At 41.6% G+C, this 24,574-nt stretch overlaps 2 protein-coding genes across 8 annotated transcripts in view; one reads left to right on the forward strand and one right to left on the reverse strand.

Annotated features, from left to right (window-relative positions):
* The window catches only part of PXK (PX domain containing serine/threonine kinase like), a 72,449-nt gene extending 54,134 nt beyond the window's left edge, over window positions 1–18,315 (forward strand). For 3 of the 7 annotated variants that reach the window (XM_037491729.2, XM_054695039.1, XM_054695031.1), the window contains 5 exons: window positions 3,874–3,951; window positions 4,475–4,561; window positions 5,298–5,367; window positions 8,040–8,102; window positions 17,934–18,315. In XM_037491729.2, coding sequence (XP_037347626.1) covers window positions 3,874–3,951; window positions 4,475–4,561; window positions 5,298–5,367; window positions 8,040–8,102; window positions 17,934–18,151 — 516 coding nt within the window. In that variant the 3' untranslated portion in view covers window positions 18,152–18,315. Of the gene's footprint in view, window positions 1–3,873; window positions 3,952–4,193; window positions 4,366–4,474; window positions 4,562–5,297; window positions 5,368–6,067; window positions 6,165–8,039; window positions 8,103–17,933 lie in introns of those variants that run through there. The other 4 variants (XM_037491737.2, XM_037491747.2, XM_054695028.1 and 1 more) reach the window with 4 other exon arrangements.
* Window positions 18,316–19,607: 1,292 nt separating this feature from the next.
* Window positions 19,608–24,568, reverse strand: PDHB (pyruvate dehydrogenase E1 subunit beta). Its single transcript, XM_037491762.2, has 10 exons — window positions 24,452–24,568; window positions 24,310–24,363; window positions 22,945–23,052; window positions 22,794–22,856; window positions 22,650–22,685; window positions 22,214–22,499; window positions 21,692–21,802; window positions 21,271–21,362; window positions 20,435–20,576; window positions 19,608–20,134 (listed from the first exon to the last, which is right to left on the reverse strand). Exons 1-10 carry the CDS (start codon window positions 24,491–24,493, stop codon window positions 19,989–19,991), a joined length of 1,080 nt encoding a protein of 359 aa, XP_037347659.1. The 5' UTR covers window positions 24,494–24,568; the 3' UTR covers window positions 19,608–19,988.
* Between the last annotated feature and the right edge of the window lie 6 nt (window positions 24,569–24,574).

Raw genomic sequence — 24,574 nt, forward strand, 5'->3', positions numbered from 1 at the left:
GTTTTTGTTTATTTTTTTTTATAGATTCTACATATAACTAAGATGATACGGTATTTGTCTTTCTCCATCTGACTTATTTCACTTAACATAGTACCCTCAAGGTTCATCCATGTTGTCACATGGCAGGTTCCTTTTTAGGGCTAAATAATATTTCTCTCTCTGTGTGTGTGACATTTTCTTTTTTTTTTTTTTTCCTTATATAGTTGTTCATTTTTGTACAATATTTGATTTCTCCCCATATGTCTAGTCCCCATAATTCTCCCACGTCTGAGGCACCCGTGACCATCACCATAGCCCCTTGTGCTCTTCCCTCCCTATTTGACTGCACTCCCTCCCCTCTCCCCTGCTGTATGCCTCAAGTCTGTAGTCAGCTTGCAAGTTTTGTCTTTTTCCTGATCCTTTGTTCGGTTTCCCTGTTTTCTCCCTATAAGTGAGACCATTCAGTATATTTTCATTTTCCTTCTGTCTTGTTTCACTGAACATAATCCCTTCCAGCTCCATCCATGTTGCCACAAATGGCGTGAGTTTATCTTTTTTTGACCGCTGAGCATTCCATTGTGTATATATACCACATCTTCTTGATCTAGTCATCTACTTTTTTGCGCATTTAAGTTGTTTTTATGTCTTAGCTATTATAAATAGTGCTGCAATAAATATAGGAGTGCAGATTTCCCTTTGAATTTGTGTTTTTGCGTTCTTTTGGTATATTCCCAGGGGTGGAATCACTGGATCATTTAGTATATCCATTTTCAGTCATATTCCCCCTCCATCCATTTTGACTTGACAATCAAAAATGTCTCCAAATGTTGCCAGATGTCCCCTAGGTGCTAAGGAGTGTAAAATCACTCACATTTAAGAGTCACTGATCTATGGGCAAGTACCTAATCTTTGAGTCTTTGTTTACTCAGCGTCTAGAATTGATGAGAAATACCTGTCTTTTGTCATTGGACAACCGAGATAATGTTTGTAATTGCCTTGTTCAGGTCTGGCTCTCATCAGCGCTCGCTGTTATCATAATTTTAGGTTTTTGAATAAGGGTAATTCTCTTTCTCTTTGTATTCCAGAAGAACATGTAATACTATTATGATGAAATTAAATTTAGGAAAAAAAACAAAACCCAAACCAGGGGTGGAGTTAGAAGATTATATAGGTGAGAGAGATGCTTTCCTCTGTTGTAGGTTACCTTTTAGAGGAGTTCTGACAATAATGGCTTCTTTGGAACAAAAGTAGGAAAGAAACACATTTAAATTCATCTCTTTCACACTGAAATTCCTCAGGAAATGTCTTCCGCCTTGTAAATAAATATGCTTTCTTCTCAGCCCCACTAGTCCAGCCCTGGGATTATTGTCACACCATATTCTTCTCCTCGACCAGAGAGTCTATAGCAAAGACAATATGATTTTTAAAATGTTTAAAAACACCCATTTTTTTGATATATGTTTTATTTCTGGAAAGACACAAAAAACTCATGGTCTCCATGGAGGGAGCTAGTTGAGAGATTTTTTACTACATGCATATTTTTTTTTTTTAAATATTGAGGAACACCTTTTCTTTTTTCTTTAAGATTTATTTATTTATTTATACAAGCACTGGGTACAGTCAGAAGCGCGGGAGGGTGAGAGAATTCACCAGAACCAGAGCAGGGAACAGAACAGGCAGACTGACGAAATACACTGCTGAGGGGAGCAGCGGGCGGCAGGAGAGGTCTGCGCGCCATGTGGGACCCTCGCTGGTGGCCAGGGATCGAACCGGTGCTGCAGAGGCTACAGGCAGCTTCACAGTCCAGCGTTCAATTGCTGCGCCACCAGGGGAGGCCCTACTACATGCATATTTTTAATAACTTGAATTTTGAACTATGTAACTATTACCTACTCAAAACTGGTTTGTATTTAGATTTTTAAAAGAATAATAAAGACAAAATATTGTGATCGATGGATGTCTGTTTATCAGACATTCTCATAATTTGAAAAACTATTAAATTCATAAATGACAGGCTCAGAAGCATACCAGGCTATTGTTAAGAATATCTTCCAGCAGGATAAGTCTTAATCTTATGAATGTCAGAAAATAAATCTTTCACAGAGATAATTTCTCTGAAGTTAACAAAATATACATGTGTACACATTCCAATAAGTTTATATTTTTTTATTTTAATTATGATAAAGAAAATAATTAAAATGTATCCTCTTAACTATTTCTAAGTACACAATTGAGTAGTGGTGATAAAATTCCCATTACTGTGTAAAAGATCTCTAGAACTTTTTCATCTTGCAAACTGAATTGCACTCCCTCTCCCCTTTTCTGTCCTTAGAAAACAGTTCTCTTTCTGCTTCCATCATTTTGACTACTCTAAATATTTCATATGAATGGAATTGTATAGTATTAGTCCTTCTGTGGCTACCTTATGCCACTTAGTGTAATGTCCTCAGGTTCATCCATGTTATAGTATGTAACAGAATTTCCTTCTTTTTTAAGGGTGAATAATATTCCATTGTATGTATATATTCCACATTTTGTTTATCTATTCATCTGTCAGTGGACATTTGGATTTTTCCCATCTCTTGGGTGTGTAGATACCTCTTTGTGACCCTGCTTTCAATTCTTTTGGATATATACCCAGAGGTGGGATTGCTGAATCATATGGTAATTCTAATTTTTTTTTTTTTTTTAAGGAACTTCCATGCTATTTTCCATAAGAGCTGTGCCATATTACCTTTTCATCAACAGTGCACTAAGGTTGCAATTTTTTCACATCCTCATCAACACTTATTATTCTCTGTTGTTGTTTTCTAGTGGTATCTCATTATGGCTTTTATTTGCATTTCTCTAATTATTAGAGATGTTGATCATATTTAAATATGCTTATTGGCCATACATATTTATCTTCTTTGAAGAAATGTGCAGTTTCTTTGCCCATTTTTCCCCTTTGATTTTCTGATTTTTTTCAGCTTTATTGTGATATATTCCATTGTTTTATAACAAATGTACTTTGTCATTAGGTTTAGTATTTAACCAGTTTTTCAGTTGAGTTATGTATTTTGTTGTTGAGTTGTAGGAGTTCTGTTTGTGTCCTGGATATTAACTCCATAAGATTTATGGGTTTTTACCTTCTATTCCATATTCTATTCTTTTCACACTGTTGATTGTTATTAAGTTTTCTGTCATACCATTTGTCTATTTTTGCTTTTGTTGCCTGTGCTTTGGGTATTCTATCCAGGAAAGCATTTTCAAATCCAATATCATGAAGCTTTTCCTACTTTCTTCTGGGTGTTTTATAGTTTTAGGTATTACATTTAGATCTTCAATCCAATCTTGGGTTAATTTTCATATATGGTGCATATTAAGGGTCCAGCTTCATTTTTTTATATGTAGATATACTATTTTCCCAGCACCATTTACTGAAGAAACTGACCTTTTCCCTATTGTGTAATTTTGGCACCCAAAATGAAGGTTTATCTCTAGGCTTTATATTCTTTTCTATTGTTCTGTATGTCTGTTTTTATACCAGTGTTGCATTGTTTTGATTACTATAGCTTTATGATATATTTTGATATCAGGAAGTGTGAGCTCTCCAATTTTTACCTTTTTTCCCAAGATTGTTTTAGCAATTTGGAGTCACTTAAGAAGTACTAGAATTACTTGAAATGTATACCATGTTTACTTGTGTGTTGGTTTTATATATTCATTGCTAAAAATGCTAATGGCGTGAGTATATTGGGGATACTAAATGTGGCAGGGATAGGATCTAAGTGGACAGCTTGTAACTGATTTTATTCTAGTTATTCTCCTTCTTGATAGCATGTTGCTCCTTTATTACAACTTGAGAATATCCAGCCATTTACTCAATGGATTATGTATTTTCTCTTCTTTCAGATCCCCACAAAGTTAAAAGAGGCATTGAGAATTGCCAAAGAATGTATAGAAAAAAGACTAGTTGAAGAACAGAAACAGGTATTTGCTAAAAATTCATTACCTTTTGATCTTTCAGTATCCCATCCTCTGTTGTGTTAATCACAGTGATTTACTTTTGACTGATTGTTCATTCCATAAACATTTCTTGCATATTTGCTCTGAACCAAGTTCCAGGCTTGATCCTGTGAGACAGCTGAAACTTCACAGCCCTGCTCTCTTATCAGCTCAGCCTATAGGAGATACAAGAATGTCCCCAAAAGAGGGTTATCCTTTGTGTTTAGGCCAAGCTGGGTGATGGAGGGGCAGTTATAGTCCATGCTCTGAAGATACTGGGAACCACACTCATCTTTAAAAGAGAGAAAGGCAAGAAGGAACTGGGAAGTAGGAAGATTTCATACTCTGGCATATTTTCTCTGAAACATCCAGACCTAAGCTTGGAGGCAGACAGGCTGAGTAAGGAAAGATTTTTTTCATCCAAGTAATTTGACTTGGCAAAGCATGATAGGGATTTTCATTAGCACAAGGTACACTTACATTTGTGGTGAACTGTGGTCTCTTAAAGATTCACCAGCATCGAAGACTAACAAGAGCTCAGTCTCATCATGGATCTGAAGAAGAAAGAAAAAAGAGAAAGATTTTAGCTCGAAAGGTAAGCCTGGTGTCTCTCTGAAGTCTCTCTAAGAATTCTTCGCAACATGAGAAGGAATTTCTAAGTTAATGATACACATTTTGTTAATGACAGATTTTGTGCTGTTTTCTCCTTGAAAGTTAACAACTGTTTTCACATGACTGGTTTGTAGTTGTTTTTTTTTTAAGATTTATTTATTTTACAAGAACCAGGGTATAGGCCAGAGGCACGGGAGGGTGAGAGGATTCACAGAGACAGAGCGGGGAACAGAACAGGCAGACTGATGAGAAACACACTGCTGAGGGGAGCAGCGGGCACAAGAGAGATCTGCCACGCTGTGTGGGACCCTCGCCAGCCGGCCGGGATTGAACTGGCGCTGCAGAGGCTGCAAACAGCTTCACAGCGCAGCGCTCAACCGCCTGCGCTACCAGGGGAGGCCCACTGGTTTGTAGTTTTTGAAAAGGAGTTCTATAGTAGCATCAGTGAAGTGAACCACACAGTTTTCGGGCCTGCTGGGCTGATTCTGGCCTGACGTAATTGGGGGAAACAATTGGCCTGAGGTAGTGAAGTCAGCATTCTTGGGTTTGTTTTTTCCCCCCTTTGGTTTTGGCTTGTGGCTTCTTCACTATTTTTAGTGATGAGGCCAGATAATGACCTTGTCTGTTACTAGCTTAACTGTATCCCTGGAAAATATTTTAACTCCCAGCTTCAATGTGTTTATTCTTTGCTTTTCTCTCTCTCTCTCTCCTTTTTGAAGAAGTCAAAACGATCTGCTGTTGAAAACAGTGAAGAACATTCAGCAAAATACAGCAACTCCAATAATTCAGGTAACTTGTTATAGATTGTAAGGGAGCCCAGGATCAAAAGGCCAGGACTAAGAGTCAAGAATTCTTGTCTTCTGGTGGCAGAGACTGGGTGGTGCAGTAGTGAATGTAGACAACAAAAGAACTCTGTCCTAATGAAGGATTGTGACAGTATTCATAGGGATACTGGCAGGGCCCTCAAACTCAGCATTTTCTCTAATGGCGAGACTCGATTAATCAAAGATGATCATTAGCCATGAGAAAAAACTCACCCAAGGCCTCCTGTTTTTCAGTAAAGCATATACAAGCAGAAACTGCCTAAAATCCTTCCATATACTCCAGTTCCCCAACCCCCGCCCCCTCGCCCCATGGTAGGATGATGTAATCCCCTCCTGAGTAGATTAAGGGAAGCATGTGGGCTGGTAAAATCTTTATTCAAGAAGGCCTGAGATGGTAACAGAGAGCTCTGTCTTGACCTCCCTGGCACTCCCGGCTATTCCTTATCTAGCCCTGCTTTGGGCCTTAATATACCCATCTTTGGAAATCAAGCCCAGATTGAGTGATGCCTTGGGGTATTCTACTTCTTCTACCTTGTGAATCTGTGGAATAGAGTTCCACAAAAAGAAGGGGAGACAATCCTAACCCAGGCAACTTTGGCTTAATCTTGGGGGGGCCTCAGGGAGGAGAGGGCTTTAGGTTGAGGTATAGCTGTATATACATTCAGGCAGAAGAAGGACCTGGCAGAGGGAGAAGCCGAAGATACTAAAGAGAGTGATGGAGTGATTGGAGCAGGATGGAGGTGGGCAGAAAGCCAAGGGGCTTAGCATCAAGAGCCCAGCTGGCAGTCTCAGCCCTAGAGGAAGCCCACCAGCCCATCTATCTTCCCTCGAGGCAGAAGCCAAGAGGCAGAGGTATTTAAAAGTGGAAGGAAGGGAGGAAACTGAGTGTTCACATTCATGCCCTCTCAGTCTTCTAGGTGAAGTCGGTGAGGAGGATGTCTTCTGGGGCACAAGGAGAAACAGTGAAGGGTGGACTAGCCACAAGATGTGAAGGGTGGACTAGCCACAGCTAGAGAATGCAGATGGTGTGGGCAAGAGATGGTAAGAGCTGGGAAGGAGGAAAATCAGACTCCAGAAGGAGGGTGAGCATCATGCTGACACCACTGCCTGCAGAATCTAGGCCAGAGAAGGGCTCAGGGAGACCAAGAAGGGAAGAGAAGGAGGGAAAGCCCCAGCCCTGGAGGTCCAGTGAGGACCAGGGCAGGCCCTTGTTATGGAGGCTAGGAGAGGAGAGAGGCAGGATGCTGTTGTGGCTGGTGGGTACTCTCAGAGTTGGAGGTCTGTTTTCCTCATGGTTGATGGGATGGACATGGGCCAGATTATCATCATTAGGCCGAGACTTGTGTCTCCAACCTGTATGTCTGGCAGGCATTCTGTTCAGCAGCTAATTCTTTATAAATAAGAGGAAGGCTGTGTTTTCTGCTTCCAGAGGCCCTGCCTGCCTGCAAGGGTTTGTGCCAGATGCATCCAAATAGGATTCTGAGGACTCCAGTACACAGCCTTATCTCAAGGAGTTTAGGAGAGTAAAGTGCACTTGATGGAAATGAACAGATCATCTCCAGAGCCCATTGGAATCACAAGTTTAATCTCCCCATTGAAATCTGTGTGAGCACTACAAACCAGTATGAAAATAGCATTAGTTGAGTTTTACCTCCTTTTTCAGTAAAATTCTTCTCATGATTTATAGGAAGGTAGTAGAATGCTACAAATAGTAGAAAAGCGGTGTGGTTTAATTAGGACATTAATTCTCATGCTCGCTGTCCACTTCATGCCCAAAAAGAGCTATGGGTCGTGGATGAGTGGTGGTTGGAGATGTCTCCGGAACAGCTAGTGGCTTCTTGAGGGCGTGATCACAGCCCTCCCTGGAGCTTAACCCTGAAATAGGACCTCCATGTGGAGGAGGAAGCTTATGTAGGGACCTCCATGTGCTCATTGGGCTACTTCCATGTCAGCCAAGAAAGAGATTTTATGGAGATTTCTGAGCAATGTGGAGGTGCTGAGAACTTGGGAATATTTGAAACATAACAAGGTGACCTAGGTTCAGAAAAAGTATGCAACATATAGGAATAGGCACATTGTTTTAATATAAATAAGGGGTGTTACTGAATTTTGGGGTAGAAAAGGCCTAGGAAATTCACACAGTGAATAGGCTGAGCCTATGTAATTGAACATACTACTGATAAACTGGAACTTCTACAGAGGGCATTATTGGGGGGATATGGTGGGGGATTCTCACCTACTTTGGAAAGGCCTCCACCACACTGGTGTGCACCTCTGTCCCCTGGACTGCTGTGGTCACTGTCGTTTTGTCAGTCATTACCCAGGAACAGGCGTTGGGTCAGGAAGAGATGCTGCAGCCAATTGCCTAAGTTGTCAATTACGCAAAGTTGATTTCAAACCAGACCGCAACGGGGAGCAGTGGCAGACCTTGAGCCTTTTGTGGCTGGGGAAGGAAGCTTACTGAGCACTTGGTGGCAGCCATGGTCATTGGTTCTATGTTCTAGTCCCAACATTCTTTGGACCTCTTTAGCTTTTACCACAAGGCCTACACACTAAGCTATGTGCAGATTCTTAGACAACTGTGGGTCCCAGGTTGGGCATTTAACCCCATGATGGTTTCTCTGTGTTTTCTCTTAGCAGGATCTGGGGCCAGCTCACCTCTCACATCCCCTTCATCACCAACCCCACCTTCTACAGCAGGTTAGTGATGGAGTCAAAGCAGCCTGCCTCCTCCTTCTTTCCCCCACAGGAGGAGGACTTTCTTTTCCCACCTTGACTCACACATTTCAGGGGTTCTTATAGCACCAGCCTTCCCCAGAGAAACCAGTGGGATGCAAGTTAGTGGTGTCACTTGGGAGAGCTTAGTGCCTAGATATCTAAAGTTGGATTTCACAGGGATTGGAATAATTGCTTTCAGGGCCACTAACCCTCTGCCTCCAGCTACAAAGCTTCACACAGGGCTCCTGGGATCAGAGCTTGTCTTGCTAAGAGCTTAATCAAACAAAACAAACGTTGGCTGTCCAGGGGCCCTTCCCACCCAAGCGCTCTCCTCAGGGAGCCCAAACATAATGGGGTTGTGGAATAGGGGTGTAATAACCACCCAGCTTCTGATTTCCTGATAACTATTTATATTCTACTCTGTTCTGCAGTGCATTTAGTCTTTTGAATATTTTTCTGTGGCTAGCCTTTGTTTTGCCTTTGTGAATTAAATACTGTGTTTTGTTTGAAAAATGTAAAAGGAAAATCAGAAAGAATATGTACAAAAATCTCAAATTCTGTGGTTTCACAATGCTCTCTCTCCTTCTTTCCTTTTGAACCAGTTTCTCTCTCCTAACCATGTTGTAAGAACACATTGGGGCCACCAGTGTCTCTCTTTTCACTTCTTTAAATGAACCAGATGTTTTAGGTGTCGAGGAGCTGGTTCTGCCCCTCTGAGCTTATAGGCTATGCTTGGAAGAGTTGTTGCAGCTGAGTAGAAGGAATCATTGGCAGGGGTTGATTTATGAATTGATGATGCCATATTCATTGAGATTAAGATGGCACCCAGGAGCTGCCAAGAGCGCTACTGACCACTCTCAAATGCTTCTGACTGACCTGCCTCAAAAAAATGACAAGCAATATAGGACTAGTTTGAATGAATTACTTCTGGCTGGAGGGTGTCTCTCCTTGCTGCGGGTGCTCACTGGTGACTTGCTGAGAGTATTCTGCGACCAGAGTATTCTGGGACCTATCTGAGTCCTTAGTTCATGAGGATGATATTTTTTTCCCTGTGTGGCTTTGTCAGAATATTTTTATTAGAAAGTCCCCAAATATTGATCAAGACAGAAAATAAACTCTTTCATAGAGGGGATCTGTGTAAGCTGATCAGAAATTTCTAGAGATCCACTACCTAGCTCCTGTGAAACCATTTTCTAGAAGACAGGATATTAATTTCACACCCATTAGATACATCAAGGAAATTGGAGAGAATAGAATTCATAAACTTGATTTAAGAAATGAGGCTTAGTCGTATAGAGCACCTCGCTGTGTGCATTAGATGTGGTGCTGGGAAGTTAACTACCAGTTCTCATTTTCAAATGCCTTGGGGAATTCACAATCTACTTGGATTTCTTCATGAATCATCTAATTTTCCTGTGTTTTGAAGGAGAGTTATTTCATACAGTTAGCAAATTTGCATGACAAGAGGTAACTTTTAGAATGAGATGAGAAGAAAAAAGAAGAGTCTTTAGTAATTAGAGTCAGCATTGGAAAAACTTCATCTGAAGTGGGTGGGAGCAGTGGGGGGCATTGCTGTGAATCTGACAACACCCATCCTGAAGGGATGGGGCCCTAAGCACGATGCCTGGCAGAGATGAGCCTTACACAGCAATACTGGCTCCTCTTTCCTTTATCTCCTTTAATGTTTTGTTGATGAAACTATTGATTTAGCCCCAAACACTGTGCTCTTGTTACAGGGCAGGGAGAGGGACAGCCCAAACCCCGCAAACCTGCCTATTCTAAATGGGTTCTGCCATCCGCCGCATCAACACAAAACATATGAGACTTTAATGGGAAGGAACTTTAATACAACTAGGAAACAATACAGGAAAGGCAAAGAATCTAGTTTCTAAATCAGGCACCCAAAGTTACCCGTCCCCTCGTGGGTAAAACTCCATCCAAATGGGATTGGCCGAGAGCAAGGCCCCAAAGCCTGCCATAAGTCTAAAGCATCTTCCAGTGGGGACCCACAGAAAAAGGGTCAAAAACAACCAGACAAGCCCGGAAGGAAAAGAGCAAAATCAAAATTAAGATAAAAGCTGCCATTGTCTCCTCCCCACGGGTCTCACCCACATCTGTGTCACCCAGTCCACGACAAAAGGCAAGCGCAGTTTCTTCACATGTCTCTTGGCCCCACGTGCCTCCTCCAGATCTCTTTCAGGCTCTCCATCTTGCTTCCTTCCTTCCTCAGTCTCCTCTGCAGCTTCTTCTCTTCCTGCTTAGCTCCACCCTCCATTTGGGTGGGGCAGGGAACCTGGAACCTCCCCCTTTCCTGGGGACCACCCTGGTACAATCCCCCGTTTTAATTTTTATTACACTCTGACCTCTTCTGGGCATTTATTATAATGCATCTCATAAAAACAGCAAATAGCATTGCCTGCCTAGCTTTTCAGGCCCTAAACAAGGCACCCCATATTGAGGTGATGCTTTCAGTTACTTGAGATGCATCTGTTGTGAGCCCATGGTATGCCAGCCACTGTGCCTGGTCCTGGGTGGCAGAGGTGGACAGCCAGACAAGGCCCCGGCTGGCGTGGTCTAGTGCCTCTCAGGAGCTCCAAAATGATAGACACAATTCAAACAGATGTTTGCCTTGGGATCCAACCATGGCATTTTTTTCTCCCAGTAGTCCACTTCTTAAATAGAGGATTTCCACCTGAAAACTTGTCACCAACAAGCAACACCCAGAGCTTCTGTTCTGTGCAAGACATCAGGGAGATGGAAATAGGTAGCAGCTTCGAGCGATGCAGGTGCACACGCTGATCCATGGGAGAAGCTCAGTAAATTCTTACTGGTGGATTTGCAGTGGTTTGCTCTGCCCCAAAGGCTCTGCTGAGTGAGTGAGGGTACACTTGCAGCCTCAGGGCTGCCACTTCTAGCAGGCTTACCCTGCTTGGCTGGGCTCCTCCTTCCAGAACAAGAGGCTGGTGTTCTCTTTAGGTTCATCTTTAAGCTCTCTGCACACTGCCTATCTTGTTAGAATTGCATTTACTCCAAGTTATGTCTTTATTTTTAGGCCAGGCTTATGGTTTTAAAAGAAAGCATGCATTTCAGGAACTAAGGCAGGGGTGGTGTCATCCAGCTTTATGATGAAATGCAACTTTCTCAAGAAATGAAGGAAAAATTTTCACTTTCAAGGGCTGGTGTTGAAAAGGCATTCCTTATTAGGTGGATTTATAAAGGTGGCATCTCAACTCAACCTGGGAGTCCTTGGGAACTAAACCCAAAGGCCATCACTTGCTACTTTTGGAAACTTAGAAAAGACACTTCACCTCCCTGTGTTTCAGGTTTCCCACTTGCCAATGAGGGTAATAGGAATGTCAGTCCTGTTGGGTTATGATGATTATCCAGTGACTTCCATGTGCACAGAGGTTAGAACAGTGCCTGGCACAGGAACTCCATACACTGTGACTGGGAGACCTGGAATGAGTCATTTTCTGTGCAACGTCTTGGTTACCCTATCTGTAAAAGGCAAAAAAGTGGGAGCTACAGGAGACCAATGCAGTCCCTTCTAATCAAGCATACTCTAAATCTGTCTTGGCCCCTGCCCTTAGGCATTTTGCTATGCAATAGATCAATTTTAGGCAAGTTCAGTTTGACAGCATTGCCTTTCTTCCTCAAAGCATCCATTTTAAGCACATTTATGGTCACTGAGTGTGGTCTTAAGCTCAGTTACTCTTTGGATGGGGCAGAAGTGATAGATGTTTCTAAGTGAAGGGGTCTTTCTCTCATGAGCCATTTTCTAGCTTTTAATAAGGCCGGGCCCCTCCTGTTCTTACTGGACCTCCCTGCAGTGGGACCCTCTTCCTAGGATCTTTACCAAACTGATGGGAGGGACATTATCTCCCTTCCTGCTAATGATCCCTCAGATGGGTTGCAAGTCTCTAAAGCTATTTATTTATTTCTTTTTTCAGTGAAAACATTCTTAGCACTTTTTTTTTTTTTTTTTGCTAAAGGTTATGTTTCCTGAATCTAGAAGGTTGCTCTTTCAAGAAATTTAAAATTCTTTATCCTGACTTAGTGGTAAATGTCACCAACTAGTGTTTACTCTTTGGATTTATAGAACTGAGTGGTTTAGAAGCTGATTTTTCCTCCCATCCTCCTTTTGGGAGCAGACAGACCTGTTGCCTTGCTAATGTGTTAAAGAACCACCACCACCACCACCAAGAAACAACAGACAGACTTGCAAAAGCGTATGTTGGGAAAGTTAAGTAAGGTGGAGATCGTAAATTATTGGGGTTTTTAATAAACATATTTAACATATTGAGGCACTATTCTAAGTGATTTATACTCATTTTGATTAATCCTTTTGAATACTTTCCCATCCAGTGAAAACAGATTCTACTGTAGCTACATTTTTTTTTTTTAAAGATTTATTTATTTATTTATCTATTATACAAGCACTGGGTACAGAAGCACGGAGGGTGAGAGAATTCACCAGAGCCAGAGCGGGGAGCAGAGCAGGCAGAAGGACCGAAGTACACTGCTGAGGGGAGCAGCGGGCGGCAGGAGAGGTCTGCGCGCCATGTGGGACCCTCCTCTGGTGGCTGGGGAGCAGCTGGGGATCGAACCAGTGCTGCAGAGGCTGCTGGCAGCTTCGCAACCCAGCGCTCAACCACTGCGCCACCGGGGAGGCCCTGTAGCTACATTTTGCAGATTAAACAGAGGTTCTTAAGGGGGATAAAGGACCTGGACCAAGGTCACACAAGTAGGGGATGCTAGAGCCAGGATTCAAACTTGGTCTGTCTTTGTTCACAAATACCCAGTGAAAACTCCACTCATTTTTTAGGGTGTTCTTGGATGCACTGCAGGCCTGTATTGTTGTTAAACAATTATGCTTGCTAACAGGAAAAAAACCCTGAAAGTCAAGTCCAAAAACCTGGATTTGGGTCCTAGCTCTCCCAATTTCCAGTTGTGACCTTGGACAAGTAATTTCCATTCTTTGAAGCTATCTCCCAAAAGATTTCCTGGTCTGTATGAAGTAGATAGTGTACACAACAGGTTTTAAGAGCAGTGAATTATCATTAGTTACAATCTAAGAATACTCTACAGGAAAATTCTAGCCCAAAATTAAGGAGTAATTTTTTTTCATTTTTATTTATTTTTTTCATATTAATTTCTTTTATTTTTTATATCATTGTTCATTTTTAAACAATATTTGCTTCCCCACCCCCTCAGGTGTAGTTCCCATAGAGTTTCCTTCACCAATGCCCCCGTGCACCATCACCTCAGTCCCCTGTGCTCCTCCCTCCCTCCCTCTGATCCCTTTCCTGCCTCCTCCCCTACAGTATGTCTCTGATTTATAATTGTCCATTTTGTTTTTTGTGTTTTGTAGTTATTTTTTTTTTACACTGATGTCTTACTGGGTTCCCCTATATTCCTGCTATAAGTGAAACCATCTGATATTTTTCTTTTTCCTTCTGGCTTATTTCACTGAGCATAATTCCTTCTAGTTCCATCCATGTTGCTACGAATGGCATGAGTTTATCATTTTTGATTGCTGAATAATATTTCATTGTGTATATGTGAAGAGAGCCAGCAGGGTAGTTTGTAGAAAACCCATTCTGTAAGAACAAGCTGGGAGAAAGTTAGGTTTCTTATCTAGAGCTGGAGGAGGGAAAACAGAGCTCTGTGGGCACAGTGAGGGAGCACTTAATTAACAAGTAAATGAGGCACACAAAAAGAGATGGATACTTAGACTTTTGGATGTTCTAGAATTTGTCTATTAAATCAAAATCTGAAGCCCATTCTAGGCTCAAAATTGATGTCTCTGAAAGGGTCACAATTGTGTTACAAGCCAGTGCATTTTGTGGTTAACTTAAGTATATTCCTAGTTTGGTGGTGAGAATAACCAGCATGTGATTCAGACTAATATTTTACTGTCTCTTTCTGTTGGCTTAAATGACACTAAAATCTGAATAATGACTGTTCTCCCCTCCCCCCTCTCTTTGCTGTCTTCAGTAGAGCATGCACCATTTTGAACGTGAATTTTCGGTAAAGTAAGCTATACTGATTTCTCTAACTTTAAAGATGCTCTGTTTCTGTTTGTGCAATGGGACCCAGTGCTTTTAGATCACTGAAATGATGACCAAATGGGAAAGCAAATCCAAAACAATTTCCTTATCTGAACATTTAAATGAAATGCAGCATCTTTAAAAAGCACCCAAGTGACTTTATATTCATTTCATTTTCATCATGACCTTCAAAATCTTCATTTCCACTGTGATTTTAGTTGTGAAATACAGTACTAAAACCTGCAAATCAGCTGCATGGCTTTTGGGTATATTTTAATTTTGGAAACCCATATCTCAAAGTTCGGTTGAAAATGTTGGTTTCTTATTACTCTGATGAAAGGGGAAGGGTGTTAGGAAATAGAGTTTTTGGTTCTAGGGAGGCAACTTACTTTTATACCTGATACTAGGGGAAACTTTTTTTTTTTAAAGCACCCTTAATAGTTCTTGCGTTGGGATGTGAGAACAGCCTCCTCATTCGTCTGAGGCAAAAGGTGAAGGTAGTCCCAAGAGCTGGGGGCTGCCTGCTTTTAGGGGTCACTGCTCTTCATTCCCCTTCAAGGGTAGCTGGTAGGTATGTCACTCTGGTAGCCACATGGCCTCCCCACCTCTGGACCACAAAGGAACTGAACTGGTCAGGCCTCTGTGAGTAGACGGGGACCTGTAGATTGCCCACTGCTAAAGTTGGCTCCAAGGAGAGCACCCTCAGTCCTTTCCATTAGGCTGGTGAGATGCTTCTGGTCCAGCGTTCCTCCCTAGATCTCACCCAAGTTCGTTTGGAGAATAAGGTTGCTGGAGGGTGTAGCAGTTGGCTCTTGGGGTTGTTGTCTAAGAGAAAGTGAGATTGGAGAAATCAGGATTGATTATAATTGCAGATAATCATCCTTCCTCCTAAGTTGCTGCAGGCCAGTGCTGGATAGTTCAGCTGGCAGTTCATCTAACACGGAATCTGTCCAGTTTGTCTGGACATGCCCCCTTGCTGGGGTAAGGGCTAGCAGAGGCTCTTTGGTGGGAGGAGCTCTTTCACATGAGGAGTGAGAGAGCTCAGGCAGTAGGCAGTTGTTCCCCATTTTGTCACAGGCCAAACAGCCAACGCTGGATTTAGTCCTTATTAGCGCATTCCCCTCCCCTTATTACCAATGTGTTGTAGCTGAAGCCCCAAAGAACCTTTAAAGGAAGATTATGGACCATAGAAAAGGCAAAAAGAAAGAGTAAAAAGAAAATATCCAATGGGGCCTGTAGTCAGAGACTGAATTCCAAGTCTGTGTCCCTGCTCCTCCAGTACTGACCTGGTGACTCCTGGACCTCCTCTCCCCTCCCACTGTTCTGAGCTGGCAAGCAGAGCTCTAGCCTTGCTCGCCTTAGTCAGACAGATCAAAATCTGCACTAGTTTCCGCAGGTGTGGGAAGGCAGAGTGGGCCTGCTGTTCTCTTGGTCTGGCCTCTGTGAGTGGACATCAGGTGACTTGCTCCTTACTCCTGGGATGAACAGCCTCTTCTTTTGTACAACCCCCAGCATCCTGTTTGCTTTATAGGCACAGGTCACCCTGTGGTGCTTTGGCCAGTGTGTTTATTTGCATTACCTACATATTCAAAGAAATTCATTAAATGTTGAAATAATTTCAACCTTTACTTGGAAAATAAAGATCCATTTCCTGAACACCACCCCTAACTCCAAAGCTCTGTGGTAGTAAATTGATATTTCTAATTTTGAGTGTCTGGTAATAATGCCAAAGTCAAGTGTTGATTCCTGCTCAGAGCCAAGCAGTTTTATTCTGGGATGAGAGGACAGCCCCATGCCCAAGTTCAGTCCCTGGTCCCACCTCTTGCTTCTGGAATCTTGGAATAGAGGGGAGCTGTTCTCTAGGTGGTCGCCTCTGCGCCTTTAGTAGAATACTAGAGTGCAAAGTGCTTTCGTAGCCTGTTTTCTCATCTGTCACTTGCACTGACACTTCTGCAAGGGTTAAAGCACAAAGCCAGGATGCAGGAACACTGGTGCTCATTCTGGTGCACACTGGGGCCTGAAGGTCAAGTCCAGATTCCACTGCCCCTTTTTGGTCATGGGAGGGCGGGGGTTAGGAGGTGGGTATTGGGTGCCCTCTCACTCCTTGCTGCAGTTAAATTCCAAGAGCCTTTAAAGCAATCTCCCATCCTGCTCCTATTTCACTAGTCACTACCCAAAAACCCCCTTCTGAGGAGTGCTTATGTGCCCCTCTGAGGAGTATTCATTGTCTCTGCTCTTCTCATCTCGACACTCATTTCAGGTTTAAAGTTCTTTTCAGCTGTCTAACTGTAATGGAAAGCCAGGAACATTTTTTTCACATTCCACCTTGGCATGGAACTTCATTCATTACTTGTTACTGTGTGAAACAGTGAAAATTACATGTTGCTCGTTTGTCTGTAATGCTTATATGTATTGCTCTATTATCATTATTTGAGAATTCTAAGATTACAGAGCATGAAAGTGTATGTGTGATTCTTTAATTTCAGCTGCCTTAGGTTTGGGTAAAAGAAGGTAAGTGGTTTTCTATGAAATACAAGGCTTTAAAACCCTTGCCTGTCACACTTAGTAAAAAAAGAATGCACACATCTAAGTTTTTGATAAGTATTAATGAGTTCTAAGTGGTAATTGCTATCACCATAGTACAGTAGCAGTTTAAGGAGGCAGCCACCCAGCAGAGCCATCCAGGCACAGCCCCTAGGAGGGGGTCAAAGGTAAGAATAGAAACAGGTAGTTACCAAAAGCCATAACATTCACAGGAGATGAGGAAACTAACCCTGTGGCACAGGCAAGTTCTTGAAAGCAGAACTTTTTCTGTACTTGGTATTTATATTTCGTCCAGAGAGAACTATTCATTCATTGATTCAAAACAAGAAAATTCAAGTGCCAAATGTTCATGTGTCAGGCAGCTAAGGGATGATTTAGATTGCTGTCCAGTTTTCTTTGCATTGCCCGCTAGGGTAGAGCTGGACATTCTAGTCTATACTGATGAATGAGCATAGGTGTAGGATTAGCATAATCCCATTCTGCTCTTGGTTTGACCACCAAGGAAAGAAGTCTTGAGGAAGCGCCTCCCTGAGAATACCACTGCCAGGAAAGAAAGCCCTTTATCCCCTGCTTTGGTTGCCAACAATTATTAGCATTTTATATTTCTTTAGTGCAGAATAATATGAAATGATTATTTGAGACAGATGCCTCTGGGGAATCTATAACTAGCAGGCACTGGTTCCTTTCTGAGAACCAAGTTGGTTTGTCACTTTATATTAAATCACATATCCTTCAAGTATTGTTGTATGTTGAAACAGCTAAAAATTATCCATTCCATTTTAGTAATTGATATTCAGGTAGCCCAACTCTGCACGCACAGATGTCTGTATTTAACTGCTAGCTCAGGAATAGATGGAGCTGCCCGGGATATGGCTAAAGTAACTGATGGAACTTTTCTTTTGGGACCATTACTAAAATTTGAAAATGGAGTTAGAGCCTCATGAGAGGATGTCACTGTGTAGTTTCCTATAGCCTGTGATATTTGTTCAGTCTTTTCTCACTTGACTGTTACTTGGGGGAAATGTCAACCTTTATTTAATTTCCCCTTGATGCTTCTAGCTTTCCTGTTTAGTATTTTAAAAACCATAGTGCTGGGTGTCTTGGTCCCCTGAGGAAGAACACTTTCAATCTCAGCAAAGTACATTCTGCCAAGGACTGAATAGTAGCGTGTGTGAAAGGTGTCGGCGAGATGGTACTGATTGTCACTTTTCCTCCACAGGGATATCTGCATTACCTCCACTTGCTCCACCTCCGCCTCCACCTCCACCACCAGCAGCTCCCTTGCCTCCTGCCAGCACAGAGGCGCCCACACAGCTCCTGCCCCAGGCTGTGAATGGCATGAGCAGAGGGGCCTTACTCAGCTCCATCCAGAATTTCCAAAAGGGAACTCTGAGGAAAGCTGAAACCTGTGATCACAGTGCCCCCAAGATCAGCTAAAAGCTTTGTGTATACACTTGGGGGGAGAAGTTCTATTCTTCCCCTCCCCAGGTACCCTCTTCCTGGATGAACTGCTGAGCCAGTACAGCCACATTTTGCAGAGGCTTACCTATGAGGCTTTTCAAGAGGGAAATTTTCTTCAAGTAGAATAAAGACAGGCTGGCTCTGCTGCCTTAGGAAATATTTTGCTCCTTTATTAAAGGAGACTTGTTCATCCTCTGATGGGCATCCTGGGGCAGCAGCATATTGAAATCAGTATTTTCACAAGTGAAGGAAAGACAAAATAACAAAAACAATGACAACATTCAGTCAGAGTGAACGGCCTGTGTGTTGTAGTCCCTTCTAACCTGTCAGCTCATTGAACCGTGTTCTTCTCATAGTTCATTTCTCTATCCTAAAGCATTTTCCAGTTATTTCTTAGGTAATTACCATTTTTGCTACCTTAATTTCATCTTAGACATTAACACTGTAGCCCGAAGCATAGTTATGTCACTGAGTCAGAGATGCAACTGAGTTCATTTTCCCCATAAATAGAATGGGGGAAGCTTGTAACATTCTGTATGTTCTAACAGGAATGCCATTATGATAATAGAACTCAGGGCTGCTAAGACAACTACTCTAGACTCATAGTTCTTTTTAGTTAGAATGTATTAAACAGACAAGACCTGGTAACATCAGAAAAAACTCTTGCCAACTAGATCTTCTTAATCCTCAGCAATTAAGTCAAGTTTGAGGTGTGTGGGAGTTATTATTACAATACAAGTAAATTTGGTATCTATAGAAATCAATTCTGATTTTTGAAAGATTTACCCAAATACATCACCTTTGTAATATTACTCATTTATAGGAAAGATCCTTTATCCTATGATTTGCTTAAACCCTTAAATAAATTGCACTTTAAAGGATTATAAATAATCCATTTAAAAATTCAATTACACACCATCAGTGTTGGTTACTATGCAGAATGTCATTGTGTACAGTTTCATGTAATCTGTGATAAATGTTCAACTGTATTTTTTATTAAAGTAAACCAAGAAAATGTGTTGTCTTAGCTTGGCTTGGTATTTTAAATGATAGCTTTTGTAGCACTGATGTAAACAGAGAATAGATCCATACAGTATTTCTGAAGTTTTCTTCCCATCTGTCCTCTCTGTTTTCTTTTGTCATGTTTTCCCTTTTAATAAGAGCTAACAATCCATCCTACTATTTAAGTTAGGGATCACTTGTATTTATCATCTTTTTTTGACAATGGGAAAAATACCTGACATGAATTTTGCTTTAATTTGGAAGGAACTCTCTTATAACCAGACCTTTGAAGAGTGTGTGGACAAGTTCCTGTTGTGTGATGCAGTCTAGGTGACTGATGATTAGTGATTAGTTCCTGGTGGCACTAATTTAATAGAATTTTAAGATTCCCACCCCACATTTGTTATTTCAAGACTGTAAAAACTTCATAGTTAGGAATTCCTTTATTCCTTATCAAAAAAAAAAAAAAACTTAACAGTAAATGTAGATTATATGCTTTTATTTTACATACAACATTTTTGGGATATATCTTACTCTGCCACCTTCATATCTTATCCTTCTAGTCAAGGGTAAAATTTTACATTAGTCTTATCAAAGAACATGGTCACTGTAACAGACAAAAAAAAAAAGCCTAGGAAAGGAGAATGGAGTTTTTCCACATAGAAGCACATTTACACTTCTTCCCAGTACAAAAACACCTGTGTTGCTGCTTTAGAGATAACTTTGAGTCATATGGTATTACAGTACAATTCAGGTAAAGTGTCAGCAAGTATTTTAAGTAAATTCCAATGACTTGAAATTCAAGTCCAAACTAGATATTTAATGTTTTCTTTATTGCAAATATGATGTCTTTCACCTGAGGCACAGAGTTGTCTTCTAAAATCTTTGCATAAGGCATAGGGACATCAGCACCAGTGACACGAACTGCAGGAGCATCCAGAAAATTGAATGCTTGCCCTAGAAGAGAAGGAGGCCCGACTGAGATAAAGACAAGATAAGCCAGCTGAGCATTTCTATCTTGACACAAGAGGTATGGCTGCCCAAAGAAGAGAAAACCTAAGAAAAAGAGTGCTAATTATGGGGATCGTTCTGGTTTTGCTTTTAAAAACATTTACCTAAAGGAGAAAAATGCCAAACTCACAGAGTTGAAAATTTAAGTCATTTGGCCACCTCTATGTTTTGATGTCTTTATCCAACATCCAGGTATAAAATGTTTATGACAGCTCAACTAATCTAAAACCAGTTTCTCTGAAATACCTTCCATGATCCTGGCACAAATTTCAGCTCCTACTCCAAACTGTGGCCAGCCTCCTTCCACAGTTATGAGATGATTTGTCTTCATGACACTGTTTTCTATTGTTTCAATGTCCATTGGTCTGATGGTACGCAAATTGATCACCTAAACAGATAACATAATAAAGTTTACAGAGCCACTGCATCACAAATAGTCTTATTTCCACAATACTATATCCTTTCTATTTCCTGTTACTGTTTCTAGAAAAATCTAATTGTCTATTTCTGAACAAAAGGTAAAAAGGGAAACTAACTAAAACAAAAATATATATCCTATCATAGCAGCTCTGTTAACTTACAGAATTTATTTATCCTTCGCTAGCTTTGACTTCCTTCTCTTCAAAATAGTAACTGACATTTGACTGCTTTCCATGCACCAGATACTTCACTAGATGTAATTTTCACATTTACCCCAATGTCCCATTGGGAGAATGGGGAAATATATTATCCCCATTTTACAGCTTATAAAACTGGACTTGGAGTACATAACTTGCCCAAATGTAACTATGAAGTGGTAGGTTCTAGATATGAAAGGGTTAAGTCTTGCTGATTTCTGTTTCTCTTTCTCCCAATCCCCAGCTCCAAGGCCTTAACTTGCAAAAGCAGTTTTAAAGGATCTAGGACCTAAGTAGTATAAAGCTAAGTGTTTGAAAAGCAAGTCATCTTCTAGCTTCTTGTGGAGGCAGACTGACAAAGCAAGTTTCTATATAGCTTGTTACAGAATTTGAGCTCCTATTTTTGAACCTGAAGTTTAAAAGGAACCTCTCTTATTTGCTATGAAGAAGTGAATGTCCACTCACCTCACATTCAATTCCCTCTTTAGATAGCACTGTTGCAGCTTCCAAGCAGTGGCCTACTGGTCTCGAATGGGCAACCACAGTTACATGTGTCCCTGAAACAGAGTGTGACAGATTAGAGATCAGGTCTGAACTAAAGATGATGCAGCCAGCTATGGCTCTTGTTCAGTTGTAAAATCTTCAGCCCAACTTCATCCTGGTGAGATAAGGAATGTGGCAGCCTTTCAAGAAATAAAATACAGATCTAGTGGACTGAGATTTAGAAAAGTACAAGTGTATGAGCAATCAGGGCATGATACATTCTTAATTTGAGCTCATCCTATAATTTCCTAGTCAAAGTAAGGGGCAATAATGGCTGGATTAAATTTCACCAACATAAATGGAGGGGCTGGATCACAAATAATGGTTAATTCTATACTCTTACCTTGCCTTTCGATTTTGGCTTTTCCAATAGGAATCAAAAAATCTTTTGACTGAGCTTCTGTGGGAAGTTCAAAAGGAACTCCATACATTAATTCATTCTCTAATACCACCACTGAAAAATAAAAATATTTAAACAAAGGTAATGTGTGACTAAAAAATTTTTATGTAGTATTTCATTCATTTTTGTGGAAAGTTTTACCATGTTGATTATGAAGCCCCAAATTCATGCATTTAGTTTAGCCCACAGGGTAGTAGGTACTGACATTTGTAGTATTATCAATCCTAATTTTATCTAGAGGTTAAACCATTGTAGGTATGCAGTAAATGTCTTTTACCTAACTGCCCCCCTTATATTCAGAAATCAGGAAAAGCTCCACATTTTTACTATTTTCACTATTCTCTCTAAATCATTAACACCTTTTATGTGAAAGCCTAACCATGAGCCTTTGATGGTTCCTTCCATACACAGATTTCATTTTAGTTTTTCAATATTCAAAAGAGAACCAAGAGTCACTTTGCTAACCTGGGTTATTATCCCGAATGGCTGATTTAATAAGTCCTTTTGCATCTTCTGAATTCCAGGGGCTGACCACCTTTAAGCCAGGGCAGTGCCCATACCAGGCAGCAAAGCACTGTGAGTGTTGAGCAGCTACGCCTGCTGAGGCACCATTGGGCCCTCTGAAGACTATGGGGACAGACTGAAGGCCTGCTGACATGTAATAGGTCTTGGCAGCTGAGTTTATAACCTGGTCAATGGCTTGCATAGAGAAATTGAAGGTCATAAATTCACAAATGGGTCTCAATCCAGCCTGTCAAATCAAAATTATAGATGTTAGAAACACAAAAGGCAGCAATGAAGAGTGGCAAACAACCGCTCTGCTCCTCCAATATTCAATGTTTCTAAAAGGTCAGAATGAAAGAGATTTTTCTGGATAAGCTTCATAAAGAGGAATACATACCATTGCTGCACCCACAGCAATTCCAGCAAAGCCCATCTATAAAGTAAAACGCAAGCATAAGTAAAAATTCACAAAAATTACTTTAACAATGTATACTTTAACAGACATGCCCTTCAAAGGTCTGCTTCCTGACGGAAGGCTTACCTCAGATATAGGAGTGTCTATGATCCTCTTATCTCCGTATTTCTTCCACAGGCCTCGACTAACCTACAATTATTAACCTCATTACTTTTAAGAACATCTGGGGATAGAATAGCCACCTCAATTTTGGATAGCTTTCACCTATCTTAGTTACCTTGTATGCTCCATCATACTGTGCAACTTCTTCCCCAAGCAGAAATACCTTCTCATCTCTTTCCAGTTCCTCATCCATTCCTTGATTTATAGCATCACGAACTGTCACCTGTCACAGGTGTGGGAAAACTGTCAATAAACTACAGGATTATTTAAGAACCTACTGAGATTCTCTCTTTATAATTAAGTAGGCTGCCCACAGCATACAATATAAAAACTATCACTTGACTAGGCTTCTCACTAAAAGTTCAAAGAATTTTAAAAGTAACATTTCTATCACTCATAATCAGTCTTGACTGGATGTGTTAATGAGCTTACTCAACACTTCCCTGACGTGCACCAAAGCTAAAGCTAGACCAGCTCATAACCAGTTTCCTAAGTGCAAAGAACACTGAAATTTTATTTCCACGCATGGGACAGTGAGCCAAGTAAGCCTAAATACTACTACATATTGAGCACCAGTAGGTGCCAGGCATTGCCAAACACTTTGCCTTCAGGATACAGGAGTTGTTATTTTACCACAAAGTTGGTTGAACCTTCTAGTTAAAAAGGGGGAGGGTAGAACTCGAAATGTTGAACATAGATGATCATAATCCAACAGTTGCACTTTAAAGATGTACAGCTAGAAGACTGAAAGCAGGGAATTCAATACTTGCACACAAACCTTCATAGCAGCATCATTCAAATTCAAAAGATGGGTATTATCCAAATGTCCATCAACAGATGACTGGGCAGATAAAATGAGGCATATGTATACAATGGAATAATATTACATCTTAAAAAGGAATGAAATCCTACTACATGCTACAAGAGACTTGAACTTTGAAAACATTATGCTAATTGAAATTAGCTACACAGAAAAAGACAAATACTGTATGATTTCACGTTTAGGAGGTTACCTAGAATAAATTCACAGACACAGAAACTACAATAGAGGTAACCAGGTCCTATAAGGATATGAGGAGTTAACTGTTTAATGGGTTCAGGGTTTCTGTTTGGGGTGTTGATAAAGTTCTGCAGACGGATGATGGTGACTGCACAGTAGGGTGAATGTCCTTAGTGCCGCTGAATAGACTTTAAAATGATTAAGTTTTATGTTGTGTGTATTTACCACAATCAAAATTAAAAAGGGCGGGCGCGGGAGGAAGTGTCCAGTCTAGTTTCCTCAGCTTGCTCGTCTGACCCGGATCAGCCTCTCTGGAGTCACACGCTGGCGTGACTGGTTTGGGGCGGCCCACGCAGAACCGGGCGCTCGGCCGCCTCCCGCGCTCGCGGCCGCCCCCGGCGCCCACCCACCCCGCGCCGGCACCGCCGGGACCGCCGGGCACCCACCCACCCCGCCCCAGGCGTCGTCCAGGCCAGATACCTGCAGTGCCGCGGGCGAGGTCCGGTGGAAGCGCCTCCTCAGCAGCCCGGAGACCTAGCGGGGAGAGAGGAAGGGCGCTCAGAGGACATGCAGGCTGGGCAGGGAGCGCGCGGGGCCCTGGGGCGCCCGTGAAGCCGCCTACCTGATGAAGGGGTCTCCGCACCAGCGCAGACACCGCCGCCATCTTGACCGTGTCCTCTAACTGTAGTTGAACGACAACACCGCGGGGCCGCGGACGTGTGAGGCCCCGCCTCCCTCGCCGCCG

Source organism: Talpa occidentalis, unplaced genomic scaffold, assembly GCF_014898055.3.
Source record: "Talpa occidentalis isolate TD23 unplaced genomic scaffold, MPIMG_talOcc4v2.1 talOcc4.10, whole genome shotgun sequence".
In the NCBI taxonomy this organism is placed as follows: Eukaryota; Metazoa; Chordata; class Mammalia; order Eulipotyphla; family Talpidae; genus Talpa; species Talpa occidentalis.

What these genes read in the sequence shown, in the direction of transcription:
- PDHB (XM_037491762.2), bottom strand. Translation starts at nt 24,493, where the DNA reads ATGGCGGCGGTGTCTGCGCTGGTGCGGAGACCCCTTCATCAG. An exon ending in TAGACACTCCTATATCTGAG is followed by an intron (nt 22,686 to 22,793) that starts GTAAGCCTTCCG and finishes TTTACTTTATAG; the next exon opens with ATGGGCTTTGCTGGAATTGC. An exon ending in CATTCGGGATAATAACCCAG is followed by an intron (nt 21,803 to 22,213) that starts GTTAGCAAAGTG and finishes TTTATTTTTCAG; the next exon opens with TGGTGGTATTAGAGAATGAA.